Raw genomic sequence first — 23,161 nt, 5'->3', positions numbered from 1 at the left:
AGCACTCAGCGGCACCACTTTAAAAATAATAAACTCTTGATTGAAGAATCTAAAAACTAACACCTCACTTTACCTCTTCCTATCACTAACACAGGCAAAGAGAATGACTGGAATGGGAGGGAAGGGTAGAGCTATATATACAGCTCTGCTGTGGTGCTCTTTGCCTCCTCCTGCTGACCAGGAGGCGATATCCCACAAGTAAGGATGAAATCCGTTGTCTCATCGTATCTTGTAAAAGAAATACAATAAGGCAAATATACCAGGTTATGTAGTATACTTTATGGTAGATCTATGCATACAATGAGTGGATAGTATTGGGGTGAACTGCATCACACATCCATAGTTGGAGAAAACAGGTGATATGAGTGGGGCAGCTTATACAGGATACCAAAAATGCAGTCACCAAAGAAATTAGATCTTACATAGGCAGAGATACTAAAAACTGAAAGAGAGGGGTTTGATTAAACACACTTTCCAATTTACTTCTAGTATCTCATTTGCTTCATTCTCTTTCTATCCTTTATTGAAAATACCTAAGTAAGCTCAGGAGCAGCAAAACAATACTGGGAGCTAGCTACTGATTGGTGGCTTGTCTGGTGTGGTCAGCTAGCTCCCAGTAGTGCAATGCTTCTCCTTCAACAAAGGATACAAAAAAACAAAACAAATTTGATAATAGACACAAATTGGAAAGTTTTTTTTGTTTGTTTTATTAAATTGTATCTGAATCATGAAAATAGCAGCTGCTTCTGAAATTCCTGTCAGTGAAGGGGCTGTCAGTTATATTGTAAGGTTAATATTTGCTGTAGTGTAGGCATTACCCTCAGTGCCTTCTGCCCCTAGATGTAGCTTCAACCTGCACTGGACGTAGGTACTTACAGAACACTGTACGCTGGACAAAGTACTGCATGATGTAGTGCCTACATCCATATAGCGCAAGTAGTTAAAGAGTGCATAATAGAAAGACAATGTAATAGCACTTACGTAGATTTTTAATCTGACAAATTAAATTTTTTGTCCCCGTTTGTCAGCCCCCCAGGTGAAAGTGAGTAGCCAATCACAGAACAGTATACATATACACATGTTCAGTAGGAGCCGGTTCCTCAGAAACTGAGCAAAATTTGATAATAGAAGTAAATTTAAAATTCTCTTATAACTGCATGCTTTTTATGAATCACAAAAGTTTAAATTTGACTTTAGTGTCCCTTTAGTGTAATATAAAATGTTTAATTACCTGTATTATACATTGCAGAATTGATCTCCCATACATATGTTACTAATTGGCCTCAGTAGAAGTGATAAGATAATGCAAATGGATAGTGGCAAGCCTTGTCTACACCAGTAAAAAGCCCAGGCTGGCTCCTCTAATTAATGAAAGTAGTGGCTGGAGTTTGGCAATTAAAAAAACAAAAAGCAGCAAATGTGGTTCCTCACACTTAGCTAGATGGAACACTACTTATAACACTCAAAATATGGTCCTCAAAGTATCCTTCAAATTTACACATTGCCTTCCCCCCCAACGTTTACTCCAGGAGTCACAAGTTAATATGAAGTTTATGTAACTGACACTCAGGCAACCTCAATTTGGGTCTGGAAGAGGAGAACTACAAAACTCATACAGATGCAGGGTGCAGAGTAGGCCTGTGCATTTGGATAATTCGTTATGATCCGAATGTGGAAGGTGGCGGCTACTTGCAGCATTTGGCTATTTTCGAACCTACATTTATTCTTGCGAGAGAGAAACACAGAAAGATCTGGATTTGTACAGATCTTAGTGTGTTTTACTTTCACAAGAATAAATGTGGTTCATAAAAATAGCCAAATGCCGCGAACAGCCACCTTCTTCCGCATTTGGATCACAACGAATTATCTGAATGCACAGGCACTAGGGCAGACTAAGTGGAACAAGCCACAAATACAACAATTTTGAAAAACTGATTCTCATGTAAGTTTAAATGGATAATTTAAAAATAGTAAAATGTCATATTTATAATAAGAATAATAAAAAAGACAATGTAATAGCATTGTCTGAATTTCAAATGATTTTTTTTCTGAAAAATTTCAAAATTTGTTTAATTTTCTTTCCCCCTGGATCATGTGACTGTCGTTAGCCAATCACAAAATGCATTTATGCATATACTGTGAATTCTTGCACACGCTCAGTAAAAGCTGGTGCTGCAGCAAGTATGCTTATAAAAAGATCTGAGCTAGGATTTACTACCACTAAAAATAAATTGGACTTTTACTGATCACTTAGTAAAAAAAAAATAAAGTGCTAAACTCAATCTGTCTTTGCCGCGGCTCCTCCTCATTAAAGTCAGTGCGTCAGGCTGCCCACGGCACAGCGCTCTTTACCAATAAGGTGATGTTTCCACCTCTAAACCAATAGCTGTGCTAGCATACAGAGCACTGTCAGATGACTAGCAAGGCTATTACTTTAAAGGTGGTAACGTCACCTCGGAAAAAAAAAAAAAGTGCTAAGCTCTCTACTCTCAAAGTGATCAATTAAAGTCCAGTTTATTTTTAGTGGATTCACCATCATTTTAAGAACATTTTGATAATGGAAGTGAATTGGAATGTCTTTTTTTTTTTTTTTTTTTAATTGTGTGTTCTATCTGAATCATGACATTTTAATTGTGACTTTAGTGTTCCTTTAACTGGCTATTTTTCTTCCTTTAACTGGCTATTATTCTTCCATTTATAAACAGATGAACATTAGGTGGTACTCAACAACTCTTACACAATCTTACTGCTTTGTAGGCCTATGAATCTGCAAACTGCTAAGCGGGACTGATCTTTGTAGAAAATTGGATTAATTATGTGAATAACTTTTAGTGTGAATTGTAAGTATTTACTTTCCAGTGACATAGGTCAGTAAACCAATTCTCAGATTGTAGCAAATAAATATATATATATATAGAGCGAAACCATTTTACTAACCTGTCAGATGTAAAGATATAAGCAATCACATCTTTCAGTCCAGCCAAAGAGATTGCAGTTAGTAGAGCAACAAACACTGTGAGACAAGAAGACTGGCATTAATGTTTGCATTAACTTGTGCATGATTTATGAATCATGACATATGTTTTAGCATATAACAGTACAAGAACAGATGTTCTGGATTATACAAAAAAAATGATACTTTGTTAAAGCAAATTCTTTTTATTTTCTAACAATCACAAATAATCAGCTAGATTACGAGTTTTGCGTTATGAGTAAAAAAAGCAGCGTTAAGGCAGATAACACTGCTTTTTCACTACCGCTGCTATTACGAGTCTTGTAGGTACAGCTGTTTCGCACACTTTTTTGGCCGTACTACAAATTAACTTATGCAATTTTCGTAAAGTCTTTTTTCAATGGGACTTCCATAGCGCCGGTATTACAAGCTTTTTTTGGAGGCCAGCCTATCCCGCAAGATTCGTAACGTATTCTAAAGTCAGTAGTTATGAGTTTTATGCTACAAAGCTGTAGCATACAACTCTTAACTAAAGTGCTAAAAAGTACCCTGACACCCATAAACTACCTATTAACCCCTAAACCAAGGCCCTCCAGCATCGCAAACACTAAAATAAAATTATTAACCCCTAATCTGCCGCTCCGGACATCGTCGCCACTATAATAAACATTTTAACCCCTAAACCGCCACACTTCTGCATCGCAAACACTAGTTAAATATTATTAACCCCTAATTTGCCGTCCCTAACATTGCCGTCACTATACTACATTTATTAACCCCTAATCTGCCGCCCCCAACGTCGCTGCCACTATACTAAATTTATTAACCCCTAAACCTAAGTCTAACCCTAACACTTCCTAACTCAAATATAATTAAAAGAAATCTAAATAAAACCTACTATTAATAACTAAATAATTCCTATTTAAAATGAAATACTAAACTGTAAAATAAACCCTAAGCTAGCTACAATATAACGAATAGTTACATTGTAGCTATTTTACGGCTAGATTTGGAGTTTTGTCGGTAACGACCCGAAAAACTAACGCCAGCTTTTTTCTGGCCGCACCATAAAAATAACTCTGGTATTGAGAGTCCACATAAAGGCTGCGTTAGGCTCCAAAAAAGGAGCGTAGAGCATTTTTAACGCAGCTTCAACTCTCGATACCAGAGTTGCTTACGCAAGCGGCCAGCCTCAAAAACGTGCTCGTGCACGATCCCCCCATAGGAAACAATGGAGCTGTTTGAGCTGAAAAAAACCAAACACCTGCAAAAAAGCCGCGTTCAGCTCCTAACGCAGCCCCATTGTTTGCTATGCGGAAACACTTCCTACGTCTGCACCTAACACCCTAACATGTACCCCGAGTCTAAACACCCCTAACCTTACACTTATTAACCCCTAATCTGCCGCCCCCGCTATCGCTGACCCCTGCATATTATTATTAACCCCTAATCTGCCGCTCTGTAAACCGCCGCTACTTACATTATCCCTATGTACCCCTAATCTGCTGCCCTAACATCGCCGACCCCTATATTATATTTATTAACCCCTAATCTGCCCCCCACAACGTCGCCTCCACCTGCCTACACTTATTAACCCCTAATCTGCCGACCGGACCTGAGCGCTACTATAATAAAGTTATTAACCCCTAATCCGCCTCACTAACCCTATAATAAATAGTATTAACCCCTAATCTGCCCTCCCTAACATCGCCAACACCTAACTTCAGTTATTAACCCCTAATCTGCCGACTGGAGCTCACGCTATTCTAATAAATGTATTAACCCCTAAAGCTAAGTCTAACCCTAACACTAACACCCCCCTAAGTTAAATATAATTTACATCTAACGAAATTAATTAACTCTTATTAAATAAATTATTCCTATTTAAAGATAAATACTTACCTGTAAAATAAATCCTAATATAGCTACAATATAAATTATAATTATATTATAGCTATTTTAGTATTTATATTTATTTTACAGGTAACTTTGTATTTAGTTTAACCAGGTACAATAGCTATTAAATAGTTAAGAACTATTTAATAGCTAAAATAGTTAAAATAATTACAAAATTACCTGTAAAATAAATCCTAACCTAAGTTACAATTAAACCTAACACTACACTATCAATAAATTAATTAAATAAACTACCTACAATTACCTACAATTAACCTAACACTACACTATCAATAAATTAATTAAATACAATTCCTACAAATAAATACAATTAAATAAACTAGCTAAAGTACAAAAAATAAAAAAGAACTAAGTTACAAAAAATAAAAAAATATTTACAAACATAAGAAAAATATTACAACAATTTTAAACTAATTACACCTACTCTAAGCCCCCTAATAAAATAACAAAGCCCCCCAAAATAAAAAAATGCCCTACCCTATTCTAAATTACTAAAGTTCAAAGCTCTTTAACCTTACCAGCCCTGAACAGGGCCCTTTGCGGGGCATGCCCCAAAGAATTCAGCTCTTTTGCCTGTAAAAAAAAACATACAATCCCCCCCCCAACATTACAACCCACCACCCACATACCCCTAATCTAACCCAAACCCCCCTTAAATAAACCTAACACTAAGCCCCTGAAGATCTTCCTACCTTATCTTCACCCTGCCAGGTTCACCGATCCGTCCTGAAGAGCTCCTCCGATGTCCTGATCCAAGCCCAAGCGGGGGGCTGACGAGGTCCATGATCCGGCTGAAGTCTTCATCCAAGCGGGAGCTGAAGAGGTCCATGATCCGGCTGAAGTCTTCATCCAAGCGGGAGCTGAAGAGGTCCATGATCCGGATGAAGTCTTCATCCAAGCGGGAGCTGAAGAGGTCCATGATCCGGATGAAGTCTTCTATCAACGGCATCTTCAATCTTCTTTCTTCCGGATCCATCTTGCAGACCTCCGACGCGGAACATCCTCTTCTCCCGACGCCTACTAGCCGAATGACGGTTCCTTTAAGGGACGTCATCCAAGATGGCGTCCCTCGAATTCCGATTGGCTGATAGGATTCTATCAGCCAATCGGAATTAAGGTAGGAATATTCTGATTGGCTGATGGAATCAGCCAATCAGAATCAAGTTCAATCCGATTGGCTGATCCAATCAGCCAATCAGATTGAGCTCGCATTCTATTGGCTGTTCCGATCAGCCAATAGAATGCGAGCTCAATCTGATTGGCTGATTGGATCAGCCAATCGGATTGAACTTGATTCTGATTGGCTGATTCCATCAGCCAATCAGAATATTCCTACCTTAATTCCGATTGGCTGATAGAATCCTATCAGCCAATCGGAATTTGAGGGACGCCATCTTGGATGACGTCCCTTAAAGGAACAGTCATTTGGCTAGTAGGCATCGGGAGAAGAGGATGTTCCGCGTCGGAGGTCTGCAAGATGGATCCGGAAGAAAGAAGATTGAAGATGCCGTTGATAGAAGACTTCATCCGGATCATGGACCTCTTCCGCTCCCGCTTGGATGAAGACTTCAGCCGGATCATGGACCTCTTCAGCCCCCCGCTTGGGCTTGGATCAGGACATCGGAGGAGCTCTTCAGGACGGATCGGTGAACCTGGCAGGGTGAAGATAAGGTAGGAAGATCTTCAGGGGCTTAGTGTTAGGTTTATTTAAGGGGGGTTTGGGTTAGATTAGGGGTATGTGGGTGGTGGGTTGTAATGTTGGGGGGAGGATTGTATGTCTTTTTTTACAGGCAAAAGAGCTGAATTCTTTGGGGCATGCCCCGCAAAGGGCCCTGTTCAGGGCTGGTAAGGTTAAAGAGCTTTGAACTTTAGTAATTTAGAATAGGGTAGGGCATTTTTTTATTTTGGGGGGCTTTGTTATTTTATTAGGGGGCTTAGAGTAGGTGTAATTAGTTTAAAATTGTTGTAATATTTTTCTTATGTTTGTAAATATTTTTTTATTTTTTGTAACTTAGTTCTTTTTTATTTTTTGTACTTTAGCTAGTTTATTTAATTGTATTTATTTGTAGGAATTGTATTTAATTAATTTATTGATAGTGTAGTGTTAGGTTAATTGTAGGTAATTGTAGGTAGTTTATTTAATTAATTTATTGATAGTGTAGTGTTAGGTTTAATTGTAACTTAGGTTAGGATTTATTTTACAGGTAATTTTGTAATTATTTTAACTATTTTAGCTATTAAATAGTTCTTAACTATTTAATAGCTATTGTACCTGGTTAAAATAAATACAAAGTTACCTGTAAAATAAATATAAATCCTAAAATAGCTATAATATAATTACAATTTATATTGTAGCTATATTAGGATTTATTTTACAGGTAAGTATTTATCTTTAAATAGGAATAATTTATTTAATAAGAGTTAATTAATTTCGTTAGATGTAAATTATATTTAACTTAGGGGGGTGTTAGTGTTAGGGTTAGACTTAGCTTTAGGGGTTAATACATTTATTAGAATAGCGGTGAGCTCCAGTCGGCAGATTAGGGGTTAATAAGTGTAGGCAGGTGGAGGAGACGTTGAGGGGGGCAGATTAGGGGTTAATAAATATAATATAGGGGTCGGCGGTGTTAGGGGCAGCAGTTTAGGGGTACATAAGGATAACGTAGGTGGCGGCGCTTTGCGGTCGGCAGATTAGGGGTTAATTATTGTAGGTAGCTGGCTGCGACGTTGTGGGGGGCAGATTAGGGGTTAATAAATATAATATAGGGGTCGGCGGTGTTAGGGGCAGCAGATTAGGGGTACATAAGGATAACGTAGGTGGCGGCGCTTTGCGGTCGGCAGATTAGGGGTTAATAAGTGTAGGTAGGTGGAGGCGACGTTGTGGGGGGCAGGTTAGGGGTTAATAAATATAATACAGGGGTCGGCGGTGTTAGGGGCAGCAGATTAGGGGTACATAAGGATAACGTAGGTGGCGGTCGGCAGATTAGGGGTTAAAAAAAATTATTCGAGTGTCGGCGATGTGGGGGGACCTCGGTTTAGGGGTACATAGGTAGTTTATGGGTGTTAGTGTACTTTAGAGTACAGTAGTTAAGAGCTTTATAAACCGGCGTTAGCCCAGAAAGCTCTTAACTACTGACTTTTTTCCTGCGGCTGGAGTTTTGTCGTTAGATGTCTAACGCTCACTTCAGAAACGACTCTAAATACCGGAGTTAGAAAGATCCCATTGAAAAGATAGGATACGCAATTGACGTAATGGGATCTGCGTTATGGAAAAGTCGCGGCTGAAAAGTGAGCGTTAGACCCTATTTTGAGTGACTCCAAATACCGGCGGTAGCCTAAAACCAGCATTAGGAGCCTCTAACACTGGTTTTCACGGCTAACGCCAAACTCCAAATCTAGGCCTTAGGGTTTATTTTTATTTTACAGGCAAGTTTGTATTTATTTTAACTAGGTAAACTAGTTAGTAAATCGTTATTAACTATTTACTAGCTACCTAGTTAAAATAAATACAAATTTACCTGTAAAATAAAACCTAACCTGTCTTACACTAACACCTAACCTTACACTACAATTAAATAAATTACCTAAATTAAATACAAATAACTAAATTCAATACAAATACCTAAATTAAATACAAATACCTAAATTACAAAAAAATCAAACACTAAATTACACAAAATAAAAAACAAATTACAAGATATTTAAACTAATCTGATTGGAACAGCCAATAGAATGCGAGCTCAATCCTATTTGCTGATTGGATCAGCCAATAGGATTGAAGTTCAATCCTATTGGCTGATTGTATCAGCCAATAGAATTTTTTCAACCTTAATCTAAGGGACGCCATCTTGGATGATGTCACTTAAAGGAACCTTCATTCGTCGGGAGTCGTTGGAAGAAGAGGATGCTCCACGCTGGATGTCTTGAAGATGGACCCGCCCCGCCCCGGATGGATGAAGATAGAAGATGCTGTTTGGATGAAGACTTCTGCCCGTCTGGAGGACCATTTCTGCTGGCTTCTAGGAGGACTTCGGCCCGCTTGGATGAAGTCTTCTGCCGGCTTCGATGAGGACTTCTGCCGCTTCGTTGAGGACGGATGTCGGCTCTTTAGAAACTGTAAGTGGATCTACGGGGGTTAGTGTTAGGCTTTTTTAAGGGTTTATTGGGTGGGTTTTAGTTTTAGATTAGGGACTTTGGGCAGCAATAGAGATAAATGCCCTTTTAAGGGCAATGCCCATCCAAATGCCCTTTTCAGGGCAATGGGGAGCTTAGCTGAATTCTTTGGGGCAATGCCCCGCAAAAGGCTCTTTTAAGGACTATTGGTAGTTTAGTTTAGACTAGGGTTTTTTTTTATTTTGGGGGGCTTTTTTATTTTGATAGGGCTATTAGATTAGGTGTAATTAGTTTAAATATCTTATAATTTGTTTTTTATTTTGCGTAATTTAGTGTTGTTTTTTTGTGTAATTTAGGTATTTGTATTTAATTTAGGTATTTGTATTGAATTTAGTTAATTGTATTCAATTTAGGTAATTTATTTAATTGTAGTGTAAGGTTAGGTGTTAGTGTAAGACAGGTTAGGTTTTATTTTACAGGTAAATTTGTATTTATTTTAGCTAGCTAGTTAGTAAATAGTTAATAACTATTTAGTAACTATTCTACCTAGTTAAAATAAATACAAACTTGCCTGTAAAATAAAAATAAACCCTAAGCTAGATACAATGTAACTATTAGTTATATTGTAGCTAGCTTAGGTTTTTTTTATAGGTAAGTATTTACTTTTAAATAGGAATTATTTAGGTAATAATAGTAATTTTTATTTAGATTTATTTTAATTATATTTAAGTTAGGGGGTGTTAGGGTTAGACTTAGGTTTAGGGGTTAATACATTTAGTATAGTGGCCGAGACGTTAGGGCGGTAGATTAGGGGTTAATAAATGTAGGTAGGTGGTGGCGATGTAGGGGCGGCAGATTAAGGGTTAATAATATTTAACTAGTGTTTGCAATGCGGGAGTGTGGCGGTTTAGGGGTTAATATATTTATTATGTTGGTGGCGGCAGATTAGGGGTTAATAAGTGTAGGTAGGTTGCGGTGACATTGGGAGCGGGTGATTAGGGGTTAATAAATATAAAGTAGGTGTCGGCGATGTTGGGGGAAGCAGATTAGGGGTTAATATGTTTATTATAGTGGCGGCGATGTCCAGAGTGGCAGATTAGGGGTTAATAAGTATAATGTAGATGTCAGCGATGTCGGGGGCGGCAGATTAGGGGTTAATAAGTGTAAGGTTAGGGGTGTTTAGACTCAGGGTTCATGTTAGGGTGTTAGGAATCTGTTGGCGCTCTACAAATAACCGTTAATAATAATAATAATAATAATAGGTGTAAACATAAAATTTGTTTCCTCATAGGAATCAATGGGGCTGCGTTACTGAGCTTTACGCTGCTTTATTGCAGGTGTTAGACTTTTTTTTCAGCCGGCTCTCCCTATTGATGTCTATGGGGAAATCGGGCATAAGCACGTATAACCAGCTCACAGCTGACTTAAGCAGTGCTGGTATTGGAGTGCGGTATGGAGCACAATTTCGCTCTACACTCACTTCTTGTCTTTTAACGGCAGGTTTATGAAAACCTGTAATACCAGCGCTGTAGGGAAGTGAGCAGTGACAATAACGTGCAAGTTAGCATTGCACCCCTCTTACCGCAAAACTTGTAATCTAGCCGAATATTTCTAAGCAACGACAAGTTTAAATATGAAGACAGAAAAAAATAATCACCCAGCTGCAGAATCATCCATCCTACAATACTCAAAGGGACCATGAGAAAAAGACGATAAAATAAGATCAGAGCAGTCGTGGACAACTGGCAGTGTGAGGGCTACAAAGTTTACAGTTTCACATGAGGCCCCCCCATGTGTCTTTTCTGAAGCAGCAAGAGATACTTTTTTTTTAGCTACAAACATATATATATCCCCACTTTTACCTCAGAAAACACCTGTACTGTCTTTTTAATCCTATTTCCCTCCTGATCCCATAAACAGTAGGGAATAAAACATATTTGCAAGGGCTCTAAAAATAAAAAGAAGCTGAGTCACTGTGCTAGACAGGATTTGAGGGATGCAATAGAACAAACTTGTTGCCTATCATTGTATATTGAAGTTACAAAAAATGTTCTTTCAGTAACAGATTTTTTAAGAAGCGCATACCGTTCAGACTGGTTACTTCTTTATATACAATAAAGACACTGCATACAGGTAAGACCAGTGCAACAGACATGTTTTATTCTGTTCAGGATCATCAGACATGACCCAATATCCTAAACATCCACTCCCTCTGTAATTAGCCTAATACCCTAACTATGGGCCCCACCATCCAGTATTAAACCTATTCCATATCACCTGAACTCATAACCATTAACCCTATAACGCACATTCTACTCCCATCACAATTAGCACTATGACATGACCCTAGTTCACTGCACTACCCTCATACAGCAATTGTATTAGTTCTAAACACAAAACTCTTCTATTAAACTTAAAATGGACATGAAACCCAAATATTTTCTTTCATGATTCAGATAGAGCATATAATTTAAAACAACTTTCCAAATTACTTCTAGTATCTAATTTGTTTTGTTCTCTTGGTATCCTTTAATGAGAAGGATAACTATGTATGCTCAGGAGCTAGCTGCTTTTTGGTGGCCTTTTGTCATTAGTTTACTGATGTGTTTAGCTAGTTCCCAGTAATTCATTGCTGCACTTTCAATAAAGGGTACCAAGAGAATGAAGCAAAAGGGATAATAGAGGTAAGCTGAAAAGCTGTTTAAAATTACAAGTTCTATCCGAATCAGGAAAGTACATTTTTGGGTTTCATGTCCCTTTAACCACAATTTACTCTGACCATCTAATCATTATTAACCCTAACCTCTTGATACTACATTTAATCCAAATTACAGAGATCCCAAACTATTAAAAAGGACAGTAAACACCTTGTAATTACAAGCCATTTCTATTTTGTTGCTATAGAATAACATATCAGCAAAGTCAACGTTTTAAAAACTAATTTACATCCTTTTTACTGCAATTGTTTATCATTACCCAAACTCCACCCACTATTTGCCTTATTTGGAGGAGCCAATCTGAGCTTTAGTCCACAGACAACAAGGCTAGCTACTGTCATAAAGTAAATTGTTTTGCAGTCATTTTCTGATAAAGCCAATTAGGGACAGATATGTAGCAGAGTTAAGCATGAGAAGCAGCAGGTGCATTTCAAGTTCAGACAGTTAGAAATTGCTCAATTTTTAGAGCTAAAATGACATGAAATGGAGCAAAATAAATAGTGAAAGTTGTTTAATTATGTATAACTAAACATTTTATAAAAAGTTCAAGGTGTTTACTGTCTCTTTAACAGAGACACACAAACGCTATTAAACATTACAGAACCTACCAACTGTTATAAGCACTCACTCCAAATAGCTATTAACCCTATACCACAAGGGCCCTCTACAGCAATTGGCCATACTGCCTGAACTGCCACCAAAATATTTCCAGCAGTCTGAGCCTACTGCCACTATTGATGCTATAACACTGCCCTTTACCAATCATGTTAACTCTACACTGATATTTCTTTAGCATCAAAAGTGCCCCCCAATATGACAAGCCCAAATATTAACTAAATGCATCAAAAACAATCCCCCACTATTTTACACCCCTCCCTAGCAACAATCAATAACATTCTAGATATTAAAGGGACAGTTTACTCAAAAATTGTCTCCCCTTTAATTTGTTCCTAATGATCCACTTTACCTGCTGGAGTGTATTAAATTGTTTGCAAGTAGCTCCTTTACCCTTATATTGGCATTTGAAACAGTTGATTTAGCATGTGGTATCCCCACCTATTCTGAAAGTTTGTGGCCGCGCGTACCAGCTATAGATAAGCTTTGTAAATGGTGGTTAGTAAACTGATTTGTGGCAGTTTGCAGCAATATGCCCCACTGAGTACAGACCATGAGGGTTAAGTTTATTGAGATCAGTAATCTCATTTCAGTTGTGTACAGTATTGTAAGGTATACACAAGGTGGAGCCTGCCCAATTACTAAGCATAGCATACCTTAATGGGTTGGTGGTTTCTCTGAACCACCATGTCTATCACGCCTGGTCATACCCACGATGATTTGGAAGTACTGCTATTTCAGTTTTGTTGAATTTCTCCGTATGATTTGTTATGTTGCCTTTACTTTATTTATTTTATTTTATGTATTTTGGTGATGGGAGTATGTATTAGTTTTAATGTAATTTTGGCAAAATATTGGATGTGTTTTCTTTTTTTCAACAGTTTTTTTGTCCTGATGGAGGCTTCTATGTAAGCCGAAACGTCGACTTACGACTTTACTATGTTATTGCTTTGAACAATAAACGAAATTCTATTTGCTGTTATGCAATTTACACAAATCCTGAGAGTGCCCTCCCTTTCTGAGTTCTTATCTACATTTACAAAGAGGATTGCACCCAGGTCCGGTATCAATTACCAAAGTTGGTGTGCTGGAACACGTGCTATTGGAGTTATATATATATATATATATATATATACTGTATATATACACACACATACATACATACATACACACACACACATATATATATATATATATATATATACAAACACACACACAGATACATACACATAAACACACACACATACATATATATATATGTTACGGTACCAATAGGATACCAAGGGTTAACACCAGATGAACAATGTCTTGCATACAGAACCAGCAATTCACAACCCCAATCGGTTCCCCCTCAAACATGAGACCAAGCTCCACATTTCAGGTTTCAAAACAGAATGTCATTTATTAAAAGGCTATGCCTAGTATTTATGCAGGTCTGACCCCCCAGATGGGGGTTGAAAAGAATCTTATACATTAGATGGCGGGAACACGCCTTTTGACATGATACAATAGAATTATTTACTTAAACACTTTAAACACAAGACACTCTTGGCTCTTCTTATCACTTAGGCGTTTTCTCTCTAAGGGTGATCAAACAATGGCAGGCTTATCACTAACTAGATTATAGCTGGAGCCAGAAACTTGTATTAGAAAACAGAGTTAACACTTTCAGTCCTGACCAAAGGGTCTGTCACATAGCTCCCCCCTTGTGGAACACTCCGGCAGACCCGGCTTGACCCTTTGGCGGGTCAACTTGGGGATGACCGGACTAGGAGGTGGTAGGCATGTCAGTTTGCCGGGACAATCCATCTGCATTTCCGTTTAGCTTACCGGGCCGGTAGCTGATGGTGAAGTTATAGGGCTGGAGGGCTAAACTCCACCTCAGCAATCTACCATTGTCTCCTGAGACCCGGTTAAGCCAGACTAAGGGGTTGTGGTCCGTTATGAGGGAAAATTCCTGTCCGTATAGATAAGGGTTCAACTTCTTCAGCGCCCAGACCAGGGCTAAACATTCCTTCTCTACTGCCGCATAACTTACTTCCCGGGGTAACAACTTTCGGCTTAGGTATGCGACAGGATGCTCTCCTCCATCTTCCCCGACTTGGCTCAGTACAGCCCCCAGTCCATACATGGAAGCATCTGTATGAATGAGAAAACGTTTGTTAGGGACTGGGGCAGCCAAGACAGGGGCATTAACAAGGGCCTGCTTCAGTGCCTGAAACGCGACTTCACAAGCTGGAGACCACAGGACCTGTTTGGGGAGGTTCTTTTTAGTCAGGTCAGTCAGGGGCTTGGCGATAGTACTGTAGTTCGGGACAAAACGTCGGTAATACCCGGCCGTCCCCAGGAAGGCTAGGACTTGGGTCTTGGTGATAGGTGTGGGCCAGTTAGCCACAGCCTCTACCTTGGCTGGCTCCGGTCTCTGGCTCCCACACCCCACTCGGTGCCCCAAGTACTGTACTTCAGCCATACCTAGATGGCACTTGTCCGGTTTCAAGGTCAGGCCAGCGGCCCGAATCTTGTCCAGAACCATCCCTACATGGGTAAGGTGTTCTTCCCAGGACTCACTGTAAACCGCAATGTCGTCCAGGTATGCACAAGCAAATTCCTGGAAGCCATCAAGGAGTCTATCCACCATACGCTGGAAGGTAGCCGGGGCATTCTTCATCCCAAAGGGCATGACCTTAAACTGGTACAGGCCGAATGGGGTGACGAAGGCCGACTTGGGGATAGCATCCTCGGCCAGGGGAATCTGCCAGTAGCCTTTACACAGGTCTATGGTTCTCAGATAGCGTCCCCTAGCAATACGGTCTAGTAGTTCGTCTACCCGGGGCATCGGGTAGGCGTCAGTGGTGGTCCTCTCGTTGAGCCGCCTGTAGTCCACACAGAACCGGGTGGTTCCATCTTTCTTAGGTACCAGGACTACAGGTGAAGCCCAAGGACTATCGGAGGGCTCGATCACTCCCAGCCGAGCCATCTCCTGTATCTCCTTCCGCATTCCTTCTCGGACTGCTTCGGGTATACGGTAGGGAGGCTGTCGCAGGGGATTCTGTCCAGGAGTCTCTACCTTATGTACAGCTAGGGTAGTGTAGCCGGGCTCTTGGGAGAACATCGCCTGCTTCTCCCACAGGAGCTGTCTTGCCTGTACCCTCTCGGTGGGGTTTAACCGGTCCCCTAGCTGCACAAGACTAGTGAGGTCAGTCTGGGGGTCCTTCTCTAATAAGTCGGGTAGGGGTAAATTCTCTGGGTCGTCTGCAGCAGGGGCACATACTGCAGCTACATCCTCTGGCCTCTCCTGATACTCCTTCAGCATGTTCACATGAAAGGATCGCTGGATCCTCTCATCTGCACAGCTGGCTATAATATAGGTAGTATCACACACCTGAGATAACACTTTATACGGGCCCTGCCAAGATGCTTGCATCTTGTTGGCCTTCACAGGCTTGAGCACCAAAACCTTCTGTCCAACCTGGAAGACCCGCTGCCGGGCACCCTGATCGTACCACCCCTTCTGTCTTCCCTGGGCCACCTGGAGATTCTCTCTTGCCATCTGAGACAGTTTCTCCATGCGGTCCCGGAGTTCCAGAACATATGGCACGATGGGGGTTCCCATCCCAGTGTCCTCTAATGAGATCCAGGGGGCCGCGGACCCTTCTCCCATAGAGTAACTCAAAGGGAGAGAACCCAGTAGATTCCTGGGGCACCTCTCTGTACGCAAATAGCAGATGAGGCAGGAATTGTTCCCAGTCTCAGCACGTATCCGTGAAGGTCCTCAGCATCTGCTTGAGGGTGCCATTAAAGCGCTCGCAGAGACCGTTAGTCTGGGGGTGATAAGGCGAACTGAGCAACGGTTTAATGCCGCACACCTTCCACAGCTGCTGGGTGAGCACCGCGGTAAACTGGGTCCCCTGATCAGAAAGAATCTCCTTAGGGAACCCGACCCTAGTAAAAACCTTAACTAGGGCATCAGCGACTGTCTCTGCCTCTATATTCGACAGTGCTACTGCCTCTGGGTAACGAGTGGCATAGTCCACCACAGTGAGAATATACTTCTTACCTGATGGACTAGCCCTGGCCAGTGGACCCACAATGTCAACGGCTATGCGGGAAAAGGGTTCCCCAATGACAGGCATAGACATAAGCCTAGCTTTGGGGTGGTCCCCCCGCTTACCCACCCATTGACAGGTGTCACACGTACTACAATATACCCGCACATCTCGGTTAAAATTGGGCCAGAAGAAATTCTGGGTGATCCTATGAGCGGTGCGGCGGGACCCTAGATTTCCAGCTAATGGTACATTGTGCCCAATCCGCAGAATCTCTTGCCGGTATTTCGCAGGCACCACCAGCTGCCGATTCTGTGGAGGGGCAGTACTTTTCTGGGTAGGTTTGGGGATTCTATATAGCCTATCCCCCACCCACTCATAACGTTCCCCGTCTACCCCCTCTTCCCCAGCATCGGCCCTAGCCCTGTATTTCTGAAGGGTCGGATCCTCCCGGGTTTCCCTCCCGTACGTCTCTGGGGTATCCCAACTTAAGGGGGTCTGGTCAAGGGTATAAGTCGGGGAAGAGAGTCTTACCTGGGTCTCAGCAGCAGGTGGGTCGGTCTCGGTGGCATGGGCCTGGGCACGGGTAGTCACCGGGTTAACATCAACGGGACCCATGGGAGCGTAGGCCGAAACAAGGGGGGCCAAGTCATTTCCAAGGAGAACATCAGCTGGTAAATCCTTCATGACCCCCACATTCACATGTCTAGCGCCCACTCCCCAATCCAAATGTACCCGGGCAACAGGTAGGCGGAACACAGTGCCCCCTGCCACCCTCACAGCCACAGTGTCTCCAGTGTGCTGGTTCTCGGACACCAAGTTCTTTTGGAGCAAGGTCATGGTAGCACCAGTATCCCGTAGACCACTGACCTCCTTCCCATTTACTTTAACCAGTTGCCGGTGCTGTTGCCGGTTATCCCGATGGACAGCTTGTACGGGGTCTGCTTCATGTAGGATGCCCCAACACTCTTGATCCTCTACGCAGTGGGCAGCAGGCTGAGGGTTACGTGGGATCCCGCCGGCGGGTCTCCTCCAGGACTGTGCTTGGTTTGCTGTGTTGAGGGGACACTCCGATCTCTTGTGCCCTAGTTGCTTACATCCAAAGCACCGGATAGGCTGTGAGCAATCCCGTGAGGTGAACCGGGTGACCGGAGGCTGGGTGGCATAGCGGTGTGCCGGGGGTTGGTAACTGGCAGTTGCTGGGGTGACTGGAGGTCTGTACTCCACTCTAGCAGGGGGCTTAGTGGTAGCAGTGTCCAGTTTGCGGGCATCCGTATACTCATCTGCCAGGCGAGCAGCTTCATGCAGGGTGGAGGGTTTATGGTCCCGAACCCACTCTCTAACCCCTGCGGATAACTTGTCAAAGCAATGTTCCAACAGGAATAGCTGCAGCACCTCTTCCCCAGACACTGCTTGGCACCCCGCCATCCAGTGAGATGCTGTGCGGTGCACCTTACATGCCCACTCAACGTAGGAATCACCAGCCAATTTAACAGTGTCTCTGAACCGCCTCCGGTATGCCTCCGGTGTAACCGCATACCTGGAGAGCAGAGCCTCTTTCACAGTATTATAATCCCAGACTTCCTCATCTGGAATGGCCCGAAAAGCCTCACTGACCCGGCCGGATAATTTTCCAGACAATATTGTGACCCAGTCCTCTGCGGGTACCTGGTGTAGTGCACATTGCCTCTCAAAATCCGCAAGGTACCCATCAATCTCTCCTTCTGTTTCCAGGAAGTTTTTAAAAGCGGTAAAATGCACCTTTCTTTTTTCCACTGGGGTTGCGGTGACCTGGGCTGCTGCAGCGTCGCTTTGGCGGAGTAGATTGGCCTCCACAGCTGCTATAACCCGGTCGATAATGTCCGCAGATGGGTTGGGGCCATAATGTGCCAGTCTTATTTTAACCGCCCGATCAAAGCTTGCTTCTTCAGGGGTTCTGTCTGCTACGCTGGGCCCATTGGTTCCTTCATGCCCTGGTACTCCGTCCATCTCGGTCAGTCTTGCAATAATCTCCCTCTTCCTGAGGTTACTGGTTTGTTGGCCCTGTTGCTCTAGCAGGCCTTTAAGAGTAGCTCTTTTCAGCCTTTCATATGGTATTCCCATTCGGTCTGGATGTGTAGTTGCTCCTCTGGGCGATAAGGATTCTCCCGTCGCTTGCCACCAATTGTTACGGTACCAATAGGATACCAAGGGTTAACACCAGATGAACAATGTCTTGCATACAGAACCAGCAATTCACAACCCCAATCGGTTCCCCCTCAAACATGAGACCAAGCTCCACATTTCAGGTTTCAAAACAGAATGTCATTTATTAAAAGGCTATGCCTAGTATTTATGCAGGTCTGACCCCCCAGATGGGGGTTGAAAAGAATCTTATACATTAGATGGCGGGAACACGCCTTTTGACATGATACAATAGAATTATTTACTTAAACACTTTAAACACAAGACACTCTTGGCTCTTCTTATCACTTAGGCGTTTTCTCTCTAAGGGTGATCAAACAATGGCAACACTTAACACTTTCAGTCCTGGCCAAAGGGTCTGTCACAATATATATATACATATATATATATATATATATATATATATATACTGTACATACACATATACACATATACACACACATACACACACTAGCCTTGATCTTTTCCGGTATTTTTCAGTCAGCTCAGTGGCCAGCTTAGGGGGGCCAGAGAAATGTTTAAAGGGGCACTGGCCCCTGTGGGCCCCTATGTAGAACCGCCCCTGTATGCTTGTGTGAGTGTGTATATGTATGCTTGTGTGAGTGTGTATGCTTGTGTATATGTATGCTTGTGTGTATATATGTATGCTTGTGTGTGTATATATATGTATGCTTGTGTGTGTGTACATGCATGTGTGTATATGTATGCTTATGTATATATGTATGCTTGTGCATGTCTGTATATGTATGCTTGTGGGAGTGTGTATATGTATACTTGTGTATGTGTGTGTATATGTATGCTTGTGTGTGTGTGTGTGTATATGTATGCTTGTGTGTTTGTGTGTGTATATGTATGCTTGTGTATATATGTATGCTTGTGCATGTGTGTATATGTATGCTTGTGTGAGTGTGTATATATATGCTTGTGTGTATATGTATGCGTGTGTGAGTATGAGTGAGAGTGTGTGTATATATGTATGCGTGTGTGTAAGTGCATGTGTGTATATGTATGCTTGTAAGCGTGTACGTGCATGTGTGTATATGTATGCTTGTGTGTGTGTGTATGTGCATGTGTGTATATGTATGATTATGCATGTGTGTATATGTATGCTTGTGTGTGTGTACGTGTGTATATGTATGCTTGTGTGTGTACGTGCATGTGTGTATATGTATGATTGTGTATATATGTATGCTTGTGTGAGTGTGTATATGTATGCTTATGTGTGTGTATATATATGTATGCTTGTGTGTACATGCATGTGTGTATATGTATGCTTGTGTATATATGTATGCTTGTGCATGTGTGAATATGTATGCTTGTGTGAGTGTGTATGCTTGTGTATATATATGCATGTGTATATGTATGCATGTGTATATGTATGCTTGTGTGTATATATGTATGCTTGTGTGTGTGTATATATGTATGCTTGTTTGTGTGTACGTGCATGTGTGTATATGTATGCTACTATGCTTATGTATATATGTATGCTTGTGCATGTCTGTATATGTATGCTAGTGCGAGTGTGTATATGTATACTTGTGTATGTGTGTGTATATTTATGTGTGTATGTATGCTTGTGTGTGTATGTGTGTATATGTATGCTTGTGTGTGTATGTGCATGTGTGTATATGTATGCTTGTGTGTGTATGTGCATGTGTGTATATGTATGCTTGTGTATATATGTATGCTTGTGCATGTGTGTATATGTATGCTTGTGTGAGTGTGTATATGTATGCTTATGTGTGTGTACATGTGTATATGTGTGTGTATATATATGTATGCTTGTGTGTGTGTACATGCATGTGTGTATATGTATGCTTGTGTATATATGTATGCTTGTGCATGTGTGTATATGTATGCTTGTGTGTTTGTGTGTGTATATGTATGCTTGTGTATATATGTATGCTTGTGCATGTGTGTGTATATGTATGCTTGTGTGAGTGTGTATATATATGCTTGTGTGTATATGTATGCGTGTGTGAGTATGAGTGAGAGTGTGTGTGTATATATGTATGCGTGTGTGTACGTGCATGTGTGTATATGTATGCTTGTAAGCGTGTACGTGCATGTGTGTATATGTATGCGTGTGTGTGTGTGTATGTACATGTGTGTATATGCTTGTAAGCGTGTACGTGCATGTGTGTATATGTATGCTTGTGTGTGTGTGTATGTGCATGTGTGTATATGTATGCTTGTGTGAGTGGGTATGTGTATGTGTGTATATGTATGATTATGCATGTGTGTATATGTGTGCTTGTGTGTGTACGTGCATGTGTGTATATGTATGCTTGTGTATATATGTATGCTTGTGTGAGTGTGTATATGTATGCTTATGTGTGTGTATATATGTATGCTTGTGTGTGTACATGCATGTGTGTGTATGTATGCTTGTGTATATATGTATGCTTGTGCATGTGTGAATATGTATGCTTGTGTGAGTGTGTATGTTTGTGTATATGTATGCTTGTGTATATGTATGCTTGTGTGTATATATGTATGCTTGTGTGTGTGTGTATATATGTATGCTTGTTTGTGTGTACGTGCATGTGTGTATATGTATGCTTATGTATATATGTATGCTTGTGCATGTCTGTATATGTATGCTTGTGCGAGTGTGTATATGTATACTTGTGTATGTGTTTGTATATTTATGCGTGTGTGTGTATGTATGCTTGTGTGTGTATGTGTATATATGTATGCTTGTGTGTGTATGTGCATGTGTGTATATGTATGCTTGTGTGTGTATGTGCATGTGTGTATATGTATGCTTATGTATATATGTATGCTTGTGCATGTCTGTATATGTATGCTTGTGTGAGTGTGTATATGTATACTTGTGTATGTGTGTGTATATGTATGCTTGTGTGTGTGTGTATGTATGCTTGTGTGTGTATGTGTGTATATGTATGCTTGTGTGTTTGTGTGTGTATATGTATGCTTGTGTATATATGTATGCTTGTGCATGTGTGTATATGTATGCTTGTGTGAGTGTGTATATATATGCTTTTGTGTATATGTATGCGTGTGTGAGTATGAGTGAGAGTGTGTGTGTATATATGTATGCGTGTGTGTAAGTGCATGTGTGTATATGTATGCTTGTAAGCGTGTACGTGCATGTGTGTATATGTATGCTTGTGTGTGTGTGTGTATGTGCATGTGTGTATATGTATGATTATGCATGTGTGTATATGTATGCTTGTGTGTGTGTACGTGTGTATATGTATGCTTGTGTGTGTACGTGCATGTGTTATATGTATGATTGTGTATATATGTATGCTTGTGTGAGTGTGTATATGTATGCTTATGTGTGTGTATATATATGTATGCTTGTGTGTGTGTACATGCATGTGTGTATATGTATGCTTGTGTATATATGCATGCTTGTGCATGTGTGAATATGTATGCTTGTGTGAGTGTGTATATGTATGCTTGTGTGAGTGTGTATGCTTGTGTATATATATGCTTGTGTATATGTATGCTTGTGTGTATATATGTATGCTTGTGTGTCTGTATATATGTATGCTTGTTTGTGTGTACGTGCATGTGTGTATATGTATGCTTATGTATATATGTATGCTTGTGCATGTCTGTATATATATGCTTGTGCGAGTGTGTATATGTATACTTGTGTATGTGTGTGTATATTTATGTGTGTATGTATGCTTGTGTGTGTATGTGTGTATATGTATGCTTGTGTGTGTATGTGCATGTGTGTATATGTATGCTTGTGTGTGTATGTGCATGTGTGTATATGTATGCTTGTGTATATATGTATGCTTGTGCATGTGTGTATATGTATGCTTGTGTGAGTGTGTATATGTATGCTTATGTGTGTGTACATGTGTATATGTATGCTTGTGTGTGTATGTGCATGTGTGTATATGTATGCTTGTGTATATATGTATGCTTGTGTTAGTGTGTATATGTATGCTTATGTGTGTGTATATATGTATGCTTGTGTGAGTGTGTATGCTTCTGTATATGTATGCTTGTGTATATGTATGCTTGTGTGTATATATGTATGCTTGTGTGTGTGTGTATATATGTATGCTTGTTTGTGTGTACGTGCATGTGTGTATATGTATGCTTATGTATATATGTATGCTTGTGCATGTCTGTATATGTATGCTTGTGCGAGTGTGTATATGTATACTTGTGTATGTGTGTGTATATTTATGCGTGTGTGTGTATATGTATGCTTGTGTGTTTGTGTGTGCATATATATGCTTGTGTATATATGTATGCTTGTGCATGTGTGTATATGTATGCTTGTGTGAGTGTGTATATATATATATGCTTGTGTGTATATGTATGCGTGTGTGAGTATGAGTGAGAGTGTGTGTGTATATATGTATGCGTGTGTGTACGTGCATGTGTGTATATGTATGCTTGTAAGCGTGTACGTGCATGTGTGTATATGTATGCGTGTGTGTGTGTATGTGCATGTGTGTATATGCTTGTAAGCGTGTACGTGCATGTGTGTATATGTATGCTTGTGTGTGTGTGCATGTGCATGTGTGTATATGTATGCTTGTGTGAGTGGGTATGTGTATGTGTGTATATGTATGATTATGCATGTGTGTATATGTATGCTTGTGTGTGTGTACGTGTGTATA

The 23,161-nt window shown here is 40.8% G+C and overlaps 1 protein-coding gene across 1 annotated transcript in view; it reads right to left on the bottom strand.

Moving 5' to 3' along the window:
• Positions 1 to 23,161, bottom strand: part of LOC128652466 (multidrug and toxin extrusion protein 2) — a 450,289-nt gene that overhangs the window by 129,411 nt on the left and 297,717 nt on the right. Inside the window, exon 12 of the mRNA XM_053705404.1 lies at positions 2,938 to 3,013. Within this exon, the coding sequence (XP_053561379.1) occupies positions 2,938 to 3,013 (76 nt within the window). The remainder of the gene's footprint in view (positions 1 to 2,937; positions 3,014 to 23,161) is intronic.

Source organism: Bombina bombina, chromosome 3 (genome assembly GCF_027579735.1).
Source record: "Bombina bombina isolate aBomBom1 chromosome 3, aBomBom1.pri, whole genome shotgun sequence".
NCBI lineage: Eukaryota > Metazoa > Chordata > Amphibia > Anura > Bombinatoridae > Bombina > Bombina bombina.
The sequence above is the reverse complement of the archived record's forward strand: the minus strand, read 5'-3'. Positions and strand labels throughout refer to the sequence as shown.